This window comes from Astatotilapia calliptera, chromosome 5, assembly GCF_900246225.1.
Source record: "Astatotilapia calliptera chromosome 5, fAstCal1.2, whole genome shotgun sequence".
NCBI lineage: Eukaryota > Metazoa > Chordata > Actinopteri > Cichliformes > Cichlidae > Astatotilapia > Astatotilapia calliptera.
This window is the reverse complement of record NC_039306.1, coordinates 32,056,267-32,067,813: the sequence shown is the minus strand read 5'-3', so window position 1 is coordinate 32,067,813 and position 11,547 is coordinate 32,056,267. Positions and strand designations below refer to the sequence as shown.

At 46.0% G+C, this 11,547-nt stretch overlaps 1 protein-coding gene and 1 long non-coding RNA gene across 3 annotated transcripts; both read right to left on the bottom strand.

The window, feature by feature from the left end:
- Positions 1-543: 543 nt before the first annotated feature.
- Positions 544-2,173, bottom strand: LOC113022957 (uncharacterized). The gene is made up of 6 exons (XM_026168938.1): positions 2,158-2,173; positions 1,914-2,013; positions 1,537-1,796; positions 1,260-1,446; positions 960-1,087; positions 544-873 (listed from the first exon to the last, which is right to left on the bottom strand). The coding sequence occupies exons 3-6, from the start codon at positions 1,675-1,677 to the stop codon at positions 556-558; spliced, it is 774 nt and encodes a 257-aa protein (XP_026024723.1). The 5' UTR covers positions 1,678-1,796; positions 1,914-2,013; positions 2,158-2,173; the 3' UTR covers positions 544-555.
- Positions 2,174-3,611: 1,438 nt separating this feature from the next.
- LOC113022958 (uncharacterized) lies at positions 3,612-11,283 on the bottom strand. 2 transcript variants are annotated; one of them, XR_003272477.1, is made up of 7 exons: positions 11,246-11,283; positions 10,184-10,270; positions 9,732-9,843; positions 9,557-9,593; positions 4,050-4,152; positions 3,797-3,933; positions 3,612-3,691 (listed from the first exon to the last, which is right to left on the bottom strand). It is a non-coding gene; the product is annotated as an uncharacterized LOC113022958 (long non-coding RNA). The 2 variants fall into 2 exon arrangements; XR_003272476.1 differs by lacking the exon at positions 11,246-11,283 and having other exon boundaries at positions 10,184-10,361.
- Between the last annotated feature and the right edge of the window lie 264 nt (positions 11,284-11,547).

Below are 11,547 nucleotides of genomic sequence, written 5' to 3'. Positions count from 1 at the left end.
GGTTTTCAAAGTTTTTGAATGACTGCTCTAATTTCTTTTTACTTGAAGTGTCCTGTGAAGGTAAGCTCTGTAAAGCTGCATCTTTAGCCTGAGTATGAATCTCAAAAAACACTTCCTCCATTGAGGAGACAAAACTATTCACAGTAGATTGGCTTAATCCAGCTGCCCTGAGCTGTGCAACAGTAGAGGCACACATATCCAAAGTGCTCTTATTTGAACTTTTCAACATTTCAGATGTTGTGGGTGTTTCTTCTACATTAGTTGACACCACCTGCCCTGTAGTGCTAACTTCTTTAACTGCCACATCAGGCTGTAAATTGACATCAGTGTCAGCCTGTTGGTCGAAATAGTTAAGGTGTTTGGTATTTAAATGTTTTCTAAAACCTGAAAAAGTGCCAAATACACAGCCACAGTCACGCTGGGCACATTTAAGGCGAAGGTTTCTTCCAGGTAAGTAACCATGGACTAACCGTAAATGCCTAACAAGCATGTTTGAACCAGTAAACTCAGCTTGACAGACAAAACACTTCATGATGGAGAATTAACCTTCAAGCCCTAACGAAGCAACCTTGTCCTTATTTCAGCAACTCTGGGACTTTCTTTGATTTTGCCAACATCTATATTGTACACAGTGGTTTGGATGAACGTGTACATGTTGTGAAGCATGGTGTTGTAAGATGTGCCAAACACAAAATGTGCTTTAAACAGTTCATCAAAAGCACCAAGTGAAGAGGTAGACTTGCATGGTATGGCATTCTTGTCAAGAATAATGAAGAACTGGTGGATGTCATGCTTTTTCACCCCAACAGGCAGGAGGTAGGGTTGAGTGCTGGTAGTGATGGCATCAAGGTGCTCTTGGATATTTGTTCCAGTCTGAAAAGACAAATACAGACAGGCAATAAGAATCAAGTGTTTCTTAAACTGGTAATTCATACCATAAAAATAGAAAAGAAACAAACCTCCTTGAAGACCACAAGATGCCTTTCTGCTTGAGAAGCTGACACCTTTCCTGGTCTCTTCCGACCCTGACCAGATGGTGGAATCAAATGTAATAGCAATAGAATCGCTGAGAGGTCACTGTCCCAGCCTGAAAAAATATATTTGTTTTTAATAAAGTTGAATCATCCTCATCAATAACAAATTTCAATGCATCTGCATTGACAAAATGTTTGAGTAGACCCAAAATACAAAAGGACAGCTGTTCTGTGACAAACATTATATATCCTGTGAATGTTCTAATTAAAGAAATAACAGCTCACCAATGTCAGCATTAACTTCAGTGGCATCCTCAGGAGAGTCAGCTGCCAGCAAGAGTTCTTCCAGGTCACTGGTAGAAGGAAGCTTTCTGCCTTGTTGGATAATCTTTCTTTTGAATGTTGTTGGCCACCTCTCCAGCAACCTGCCTGATACATCCTCACCAAACATCAGTACAAAATCCTGTTCGATCTGTAACAGGGATAGAGAACAGAGAATTATATCTGCTATCTGCAAAAAATAAAATGTGTTTACATTGTCAACGTAATGAAAAATATTCACCAAGCCTTTGATATCTTTGAAACGTGGAAACACAGACAGTATGTTGCTTGACAGCAGGGGGTCAAGGACCATGTTGTGTCGATAAACAAATGTCAACTTCATCTTCTTCTTGACTGTGTCTTCATCAGCTGAATGTTTCATCAGAGAGATTGCTTCCTTGCACTCATCCTCACTCAGCACGTTCTCTGTAACAAACTGCAACTCTCGTCTGACAGTTGGTCCTCCACACTGGTCTTCACCCGATGATCCATCTCCTGGTGCTAGACAATATGAAATACAACTTTATCAAAACTAATAATAACATTTGATAACCATTATTAATACAGAACCACAATTTGGAACTGTATTATACGTTTCCACTGAATTATAAGTGTTACCTCCAGATGTTAATCGCCTCTCTTTAGCAGTGCATCTCTGTATGGTTTTAATCCTCCAGGCCAAGTACCCAGTGCCACTCTCGCCATCATAATAATGTTCCTTTGGAGAGTGACATATACAGACATTTTGTTTATTAATTTATCAGTAAGTTATGTGACCATGAACAGTTGATAAGGACATACATTTTGGCAGGATTTAAAATTTTGATTTTAGTTGTATCAGTTATTGCTGTTAGCTACTTACATAGCCATTTTTTGAGTACGGGTAGAGCAGGGCGATATGGCCAAAAATATTTATCACGATATATATTTGAAAATTTGCGATAACGATATAACTGACAATATAATTGATGCGAGACAAAATACAACTCCACAACATTACTAGCGCAAAAAGACAACCTTCCATTTATTTTCACTTAAACAAGAAGCTGGTTTTTATGTACATTAAAGCTTTATAAAAATGTAACAGTGCAAATGCAAATTTCTTGCTGAAAGTTTAACCCAAAGGCATTTCCAGTAGAAATGGGCTGACATATCCTGAGCATAACCATGTATAATATCCACTGAAGTTAAAAAGAGGTGCTTTGCAACATTAAACTGCAGTGTGTGCAGTACGCATTTTTCGGACCATAAGGTGCACGGGATTATAAGGCACATTAAGCGAAACAAAGCAGTCAGATAAATCAAACTTTATTAAACTCATTCTTCTTGCTTCCCCCACTTCTGTACCATTGATTCATTAATGTTGAATTCTCTGGCAGCTGCTCTATTCCCATGTTGTTGCAGTATATTAATGACTAACCTCGTATTGTGGATGGATTATCTCAGTTGTTCTCCTGACTGAAGTTTGGTCCGTTTACAGCATCCTGCCATGCGATTGCATTTGTCTCTAACCATTAGGAACCTTCACGTTAACTTTTATAAGTGGAAAAGTGTTAGTGTTCGTCCTCCAGCTTCACTGTTTATGTTATGCTAACATAGCTGTGTCGCTAGCGATCACGTAGCACATCATTATATATATAACTTCAGTAACCCTACAAACGTCACTGCTGTTTAGTTTCCTGTCTTCATTTATGTTGGAAGTGATAGCAGAGCTGTACGTTTGATTTTTTTCAGAAATCTCTCAGTCAGAACATGCAATATCATGCTTAGGTAACTAGCGAAACTAGCGAGCTAACTTCCGCTAGCTTCCTGCTAACTTCTAACTCCGTTAAATGTAATACATTTTGTTTTCATGGATGCCTGGAAGTTAAACTTCATAGTTACACCTGGTAAAGCAGCAATGCTGATCGTTTTATTAAAGATGAAAGAATTTAGACAGTTTTCAACTCTCAGTGATGCTGCAGTGTTGTTTGACCTGAAGTCAAATATACGGAGTTTAGGACCCAGATTACTCCCAGATTTAAGAGCATCTTAGTCCGACAAATACGACAATAACAACGGCCGCTTGCATGTTCTGCAAAAAAATGTGCTTTGTCGTGTATCTGACGGACAAACACCAAACCAGTTCCACATCACGGAAGTTGCACCATTTTTACAAACCAATTCTGGTTCCTCAACAATCGGCCATGTGCGTATGAAAACAAAGGCACTGCGCATGCGCGTTTTACTCCCATTATATCGCGATATTTTATTTTCCTATCGTTGCCTAACATTATACCGGTATTACCGTGAACGGTATAATATGGCCCAGCCCTAAGTACGGGTCACTGAGGTAAGGGAAAAAGGTTACAATTCCTCTGGCATACATTTCTTTTACCTGCCGTGGTGGTGATGTACTGCAAGATCAAAAGGAAAAGAACTAGTCAGCTTCGCTGGAATTAATAGAGATTTTAAATTATTTGAAAATGATAGTAAAAATCACAGGGCCAGAAATAAATTACCCATTTTTTTCTGTCATGTCAGCTACCAGTATGTTGACCATTTTTCTTCTGGTTTCATCCACCAGGGACTTGGTCCGATTGTACTCATTTATTATACGTTCTCCACCAGGTTTGCTTGTGAGAATGGATTCCACCAACTGGAAAACACAATAAAAACATTCTACATGTTGATATAACCACTACAGTTCAGAACACTTAAACTACAAACAAAAAATACACTATTAGAAGAATGTGGAAATCTGTTAACTCTTACTTGCTTAGCTTCTGCATCCAGCTTCTGACGTTTCCTCAAAGGGCTGTCTGAAAGGATGACCGTATCCTGTGAATCTGATGAATGTGGCGATGATAACTGGAACCTGTCATGGTCCTGGGTCGGTGACCCAGCGCTTTTAGTTATCATTTTCTAGTTTATGATGATGATTATTATTGTTTGAGTTCTGTGTGTTATATTTGGTCTGCCTTTGAGTCTGTGTCTCTGTCTATGGTGTCACCCCATCTGTTTGTGAATCTGTCTGTTTAGTTCAATGTCTTGTCTGGTTCCATGTGTCTGAGTTTCCTGTTTTATTGTGAAGGTCCGCGTCGTATGTGAGTGTGATCAGTTTACGTTTCCCCTGTCCCGTCAGCCCAGATTCCTCCCAGCTGTGTTGCCCTCCTGTCTCTCATCCCCTGATTACTGGTGTGTGTATTTAAGCCCTGTGTGTTCTCCTGCCTGTTGCCGGTTCGTCTGTGTAACTCCGTGTCAGTCTGCGTTACCCTGTGTTCCACGGTGTCCTGTTCCTCGTCTGCGTCTCTCTGCTTCTCATCCCGTTGTCATATGCTCCCAGGTCTGTTATTTTTAGTTCTCCCAGTTTAGGTGTCTTTAGTTATTTGTTATGCCCCACTGTTTGTTTGCCACTACACCTCTGTAAATAAAACCACCGGTATCTCATCCACTGCCTGCATCTTGGGTCCTTCTTCCAACTCCACACGGCTCGCCTCGGCAGCCGTGACAGTACGAACCGGCCACTATGGACCCAGCAGCATTCAACCCGCCCAAGGAGCTCCGGGAGGACATTGTTTACTCCGTGGACAAATTACACTCAACAAAAATATAAACGCAACACCTTTGTTACTGCTCCCATTCCCCATGGGATGGACGTAGAGACCTAAAATTCATTCCAGATACACAATATAACCATCCCTCCCAAACAGTGGTCACAAATCAGTCCAAATGTGTGGTAGTGGGCACATCTGCTATATTGAGATAATCCATCCCACCTCACAGGTGTGCCACATCAGGATGCTGAACTGACATCATGAGTAGTGCACAGGTGTACCTCAGACTGCCCACAACAAAAGGCCACCCTGGAATGTGCAGTTTTGTCTCACAGCAAAATGCCACAGATGCCACAAGCAATGAGGGAGCGTGCAATTGGCATGCTGACAGCAGGAATGTCAACCAGATCTGTCGCCCGTGCATTGAATGTTCATTTCTCAACCATAAGCCGTCTCCACAGGCATTTCAGAGAATATGGCAGCACATCCAACCGGCCTCACAACCGCAGACCTCGTGTAACCACACCAGCCCAGGACCTCCACATCCAGCAGGTTCACTTCCAAGATCGTCTGAGACCAGCCACCCAGACAGCTGCTGGAACAATTGGTTTGCACAACCAAACAATTTCTGCACAAACTGTCAGAAACCGTCTCAGGGACGCTCAACTGCATGCCCGTCGTCCTCATCGGGGTCTTGACCTGACTCCAGCTCGTCGCCGTAACAGACTTGTGTGGGCAAATGCTCACATTCGATGGCGTCTGGCACGTTGGAGAGGTGTGCGCTTCACGGATGAATCATGGTTCACATTGTTCAGGGCAGATGGCAGCTGAGAATGTCCCAGTTCTTGCATGGCCAGCATACTCACCGGACATGTCACCCATTGAGCATGTTCGGGATGTGCTTGACCGGCGTATACGACAGCGTGTACCAGTTCCCACGAATATCCAACAACCTCGCACAGCCATTGAAGTGGAGTGGACCAACATTCCACAGGCCACAATTGACAATCTGATAGACTCCATGCGACGATGTGTTGCACTGCATGAGGCAAATGGTGGTCACACCAGATACTGACCGGTTCTGGGTCTCCAGACCCCCAATAGCGCAAAAAAACTGCACATTCCAGGGTGGCCTTTTGTTGTGGGCAGTCTGAGGTACACCTGTGCACTACTCATGATGTCAGATCAGCATCCTGATGTGGCACACCTGTGAGGTGGGATGGATTATCTCAATATAGCAGATGTGCCCACTACCACACATTTGGACTGATTTGTGACCACTGTTTGGGAGGGATGGTTATATTGTGTATCTGGAATGAATTTTAGGTCTCTACGTCCATCCCATGTGGAATGGGAGCAGTAACAAAGGTGTTGCGTTTATATTTTTGTTGAGTGTAATTAACGCGTGGCTGGAGCACGAGGGGAGAGAATTTCGCCAAGCCGTGGCTAATCGGCTATAGCGCTTGGTTTCTGGTCTCCCCTGGCTGCTCAGCTCACTTCACCCGCTCGCACAGAATTTCATTCTGAACGGACTCCGTCTTCACCCCCCGGCTGCTACCACCCACCCTGCAACTCATGCTTCACTGCCCGGTCCGACAGAGGATGTTCTGCCCGGCCCGTCAACCCAGCCTTCAAGGGGGAAACGGCGCTCACGCTGCCGACGCTCCTCGCCACAGTTGGACCTGGGGATTTCCGAGCGGCCAGCTGTGGTGAGTGGACAGGACAGTATTATTGGTCTGAACTGTGGGACTGTTTACTCAGGGGTGATGTTCTGTACGGCACAGGACAAAAACTGTTTATCGCCTGAAGCTCAGTTAGCCGCCCGGCCAGAAGCTCAGTTAGCCGCCCGGCCAGAAGCTCAGTTAGCCGCCCGGCCAGAAGCCCAGTCGCCACCTCCGCCACATTCAGCCTCACAATCCATAGCTCAATTACAGTCACAGCCAGACTTATTACAAACGCTGTTACAATCCATGGCCCAGTCAGTAGCCCGGTTGGCAGAAGAATCATTAGCTTTATCCTCAGTTCAGCCTCCTGCTCAGCAGCCACCAGCCCTGCATCCTGTGTCAGTTGCTCCACCACCTGTTCAGCCATCACCTTCACCTACTCCTCCTGTACAGCAAGCCATGTCAGTCCAACCCATAACGGACAGTTCAACTACTTCGTACTCTAAGCAGAGAGACAAACCCAAGAACAATGGAAACATTCCTCAAGAGCTGGCCAGTTCTGAGACTGCGACACGCTCCAGGGCCTCCCCAGAGGCTGGGGTTGAGCCCCCAGCTGACTCTGGACCCCTGGAGGTTAAGAAGCCAGCTGAGGACTGCACCGGACTGTCGCTGCCTGAGCTGAGTCACTGCTCAGTGCAGCTGCAGTCCACTTTCTGTCTGCCAGAGGCCCGTGTGCCTGCTGGTTCTGTTGCGTCCCTGCCAGAGGTCTCCGCACCTGCTGGTTCTGTTCTGTGTGTGCCAGGGGCTCCAGTGCCCACTGGTTCTGAGACTGTTTTTGCTGGGGGGCCCGAGGAGCCCGTCCAGCGTCCTGCCTCGTCAGCTGGGGGGCCCGAGGAGCCCGTCCAGTGTCCTGCCTCGTCAGCTGGGGGGCCCGAGGAGCCCGTCCAGCCTTCTGCCTCGTCAGCTGGGGGGCCCGAGGAGCCCGTCCAGCGTCCTGCCTCGTCAGCTGGGGGGCCCGAGGAGCCCGTCCAGCCTTCTGCCTCGTTAGCTGGGGGGCCCGAGGAGCCCGTCCAGCCATCAGCTGCAGTCTCATCACCAGCTGCAGTCTCATCGCCTGCTGCAGCTTCATCGTCCTCGCCTGCTGCGGCCTCAGAGTCTTCGGCCTCGCCTGGTCCAGCCCCCGTGTCTTCGGCCTCGCCTGGTCCGGTTTCAGCATCTGCTTCAGCATCCTCATCGCCTGGTCCAGCATCTGCTTCAGCATCCTCCTCGCCTGGTCCAGTGTATGCTTTGGCTTCATCCGCTTCGCCTGGTCCAGCCACTGCTTCATCCGCTTCGCCTGGTCCAGCCACTGCTTCATCCTCGTCTGGTCCAGCCACTGCTTCATCCTCGTCTGGTCCAGCACCTGTGTCTTCATCCTCGTCTGGTCCAGCCTCTGTGTCCTCATCAGCGTCGCCTGGTCCGGCTCCAGCATCCTCATCAGCGTCGCCTGGTCCGGCTCCAGCATCCTCATCAGCATCGCCTGGTCCGGCTTCTGCTTCAGCATCAGCTGCTTCGCCTGGTCCGGCTTCAGCCTCCTCATCAGCTGCTTCGCCTGGCCCAGCTTCAGCCTCCTCATCAGCTGCTGCCTCGCCTGGTCCAGCCTCTGCTTCTGATTCAGCCTCGCCTGGTCCAGCCTCTGCTTCTGATTCAGCCTCGCCTGGTCCAGCCTCCGCTTCTGATTCAGCCTCGCCTGGTCCAGCCTCCGCTTCTGCTTCAGCCTCGCCTGGTCCAGCCTCCGCTTCTGCTTCAGCCTCGTCTGGTCCAGCCTCCTCATCAGCGTCCGCCTCGTCTGGTCCAGCCTCCTCATCAGCTTCCGCCTCGTCTGGTCCAGCCTCCGCTTCAGCTTCCGCCTCATCTGGTCCAGCCTCCGCTTCACCTGGGGCTGCAGGGGCCACGCAGCCTTCAGGTCCCCTACTACCACCTCCACATCGTCGGTCATCTGCCTGGCCGCTAGTTGGTCATCTCCGCCACCGTGGACGCCCTCCTGAACGCCGCCACTGCCTTCCGCGTGGCCGGCCTCCGGACTTGTTTCCACGCCGCTGTTGCCGTCCGCACGGTCGGCCCCCAGAACTGTTTCCACGCCGCTGTTGCCGTCCGCACGGTCGGCCCCCAGAACTGTTTCCACGCCGCTGTTGCCGTCCGCACGGTCGGCCCCCAGAACTGTTTCCACGCCACTGCCTACTGCGTGGCCGGCATCGGGACCTGCCCCGCTGCCATTCGCATGGTCGGCCTCCTGAACTTGACCATCTGGGCCTTTTTGGACTCTGTCCCTCCGTCCTGGGCCCCCTCCGCCCACCCTGGTCGGGTGCTTTTCTTTTTTGGTTTTGGTCCGTTTTTGTGTTTCTGCTGGGCTGTCTGGAGCCAGCCCTTGAGGGGGGGGGTACTGTCATGGTCCTGGGTCGGTGACCCAGCGCTTTTAGTTATCATTTTCTAGTTTATGATGATGATTATTATTGTTTGAGTTCTGTGTGTTATATTTGGTCTGCCTTTGAGTCTGTGTCTCTGTCTATGGTGTCACCCCATCTGTTTGTGAATCTGTCTGTTTAGTTCAATGTCTTGTCTGGTTCCATGTGTCTGAGTTTCCTGTTTTATTGTGAAGGTCCGCGTCGTATGTGAGTGTGATCAGTTTACGTTTCCCCTGTCCCGTCAGCCCAGATTCCTCCCAGCTGTGTTGCCCTCCTGTCTCTCATCCCCTGATTACTGGTGTGTGTATTTAAGCCCTGTGTGTTCTCCTGCCTGTTGCCGGTTCGTCTGTGTAACTCCGTGTCAGTCTGCATTACCCTGTGTTCCACGGTGTCCTGTTCCTCGTCTGCGTCTCTCTGCTTCTCATCCCGTTGTCATATGCTCCCAGGTCTGTTATTTTTAGTTCTCCCAGTTTAGGTGTCTTTAGTTATTTGTTATGCCCCACTGTTTGTTTGCCACAACACCTCTGTAAATAAAACCACCGGTATCTCATCCACTGCCTGCATCTTGGGTCCTTCTTCCAACTCCACACGGCTCGCCTCGGCAGCCGTGACAGAACCGCTCAGGAGACACTTCTGCAACAGATGTTTCCAGACCTTAAAAATAGAAGCAAAACAAATTAGTTTACATGGTCCCTCCATAGACTCATTTTATACACTCTTTGATTAAACAATGTAATAATGACACTAAAAAAAAAAAAGACATCCAATGAAACACAAATCACTCAAACAAACCTGTTTCATATTTGATGGTTAGTACCCCGGTTGAGGGATCTGTTACTATATCCTCAAAAACATCCTCATCCAACTCCTTCTGTTACGGCTGGCGCACCAAACTTTGCAAATGCTGGAAACAAGCACACAAGTTTGTGTAAACAAAAAGACATGACATTTAATGTTTTGTAGCTTAAAATAAAGATCATTTCAAGATACTCTTTCAAAAATGAGTCAGATAAACAAAGGCTAAATTATTAAGCGCCACTAACATGCTTGATAAGTGGTAGATTAAAAGGAGTGACACTCACATTATGCAGTTTTCCCCCCCACTAAATATACATTCATAGCTAAGATGCTTCCAAAACACAGATCATTTTCAATTAATCATAAAATGCAGTTTGACGAGACTAAATAACAAAAAGAACTTAAAGCCTCTTGTACACCTTTTTAATACAATGTTGGTTTCTTACCGGCAATCAAAAACTCCTTAAGGCTTGGCTCAGATACTCTAACAAATTTCTGCACACCTCCGAGTTTTGCTTTAAGCAGCATGCTTCCTGTAGACAGTAATTTCTTATAGTCAGTGCTCTTCATTGAACTACAGTAAACAGAAAATGTGAATATTAAAACAGTCCCATAAACAGCCTTGCAATGGGATTTCTTACACTGTATGTTACTTTTATGTCAGTGTAACAAGGTGTCAAGATATAATTCTCAATACAAAACTAAAATAATAACTACTACTTTTTACCATTTGTCTGACCTAACTTAGCACTAGGGAGTCAGTATTTTGTTCATCTTTAGTTTAACATACTGAACAGTCTGGTAACCAAAATGGAAAGCAGCAGGGTAACTTTTGTCAATACCATCAACTCACAATAAATACAAACGCTGTCATCTTAAATTCAAACTACTAAAAAATGCATCAAAAACTGAATCCTGGACATTTTGGATATTTTATCAAGCTTATAACACCTGCTGGTTGTAATCCTGTAACTGTAAAATCGCTGAAGACAGCCGAGTTAAAATAAGACAATAACCTTACTAAAAACGACCTCTATATCTGGTACCTAGGTATCAAAAAAAGAAAAAAAGAAAGATGTAACATTTAGTGTACAATTTTAATTAGTTAATGCTTGAGTTAGGTGATTTAAAATTTAACGATAACTAGCGAATTGCCCGTGCACTGAGGTTAGCCAAAATGCTAGTTAGCTAGCTAATGTTAATATGTAGATCCCAACACATGGAGGGTTTCATTTAATGGAATTTCGAACATGCTAGAACACAACACAATCACCACTACACACTGAAATAAATTTTGATAACAAGCCTTACAGTCCAACACTGATATCAGTCAACTTTTTAGCTAATTAACAACCTTACATTAGCATACAGATAGTGTCACATTTGCTTCTGGTACAAAATGAAATATATAATAAACATGGACAAAAGGAATGTAACCTTATTTTAATGTGCTACCTGTGCTTAAAATGTCGAATTGTTGGTTTAATAAGTAAATATGAACAACTTACCCTGCAACTGATGTGAAGAAAATGGTGTCGTGAAAAATCCTCTTGGTTTGAAAACCAGTCTGTGGTGGGAGGAGCTTTCTAGAGTAACGTTGACACTGTCTCTTTTAACTCCAGGAATCATCACCCACACTGGGGGGCGTTTTGCTCCAGCTGTTGTTATAATGACTCTATTAGAGTAAATACCAGAGGTGGGACCAAGTCATTGTTTTGCAAGTCTCAAGTAAGTCTCAAGTCTTTATCCTCAAGTCTCAAGTCAAGTCTCAAGTAATGTCAGGCAAGTCAGAGTCGAGTCTCAAGTCACT

What these genes read in the sequence shown, in the direction of transcription:
- LOC113022957 (XM_026168938.1), bottom strand. Translation starts at nt 1,677, where the DNA reads ATGAAACATTCAGCTGATGAAGACACAGTCAAGAAGAAGATGAAGTTG. An exon ending in TCAAAGATATCAAAGGCTTG is followed by an intron (nt 1,447 to 1,536) that starts GTGAATATTTTT and finishes TCCCTGTTACAG; the next exon opens with ATCGAACAGGATTTTGTACT. An exon ending in ATCTTGTGGTCTTCAAGGAG is followed by an intron (nt 874 to 959) that starts GTTTGTTTCTTT and finishes TTGTCTTTTCAG; the next exon opens with ACTGGAACAAATATCCAAGA.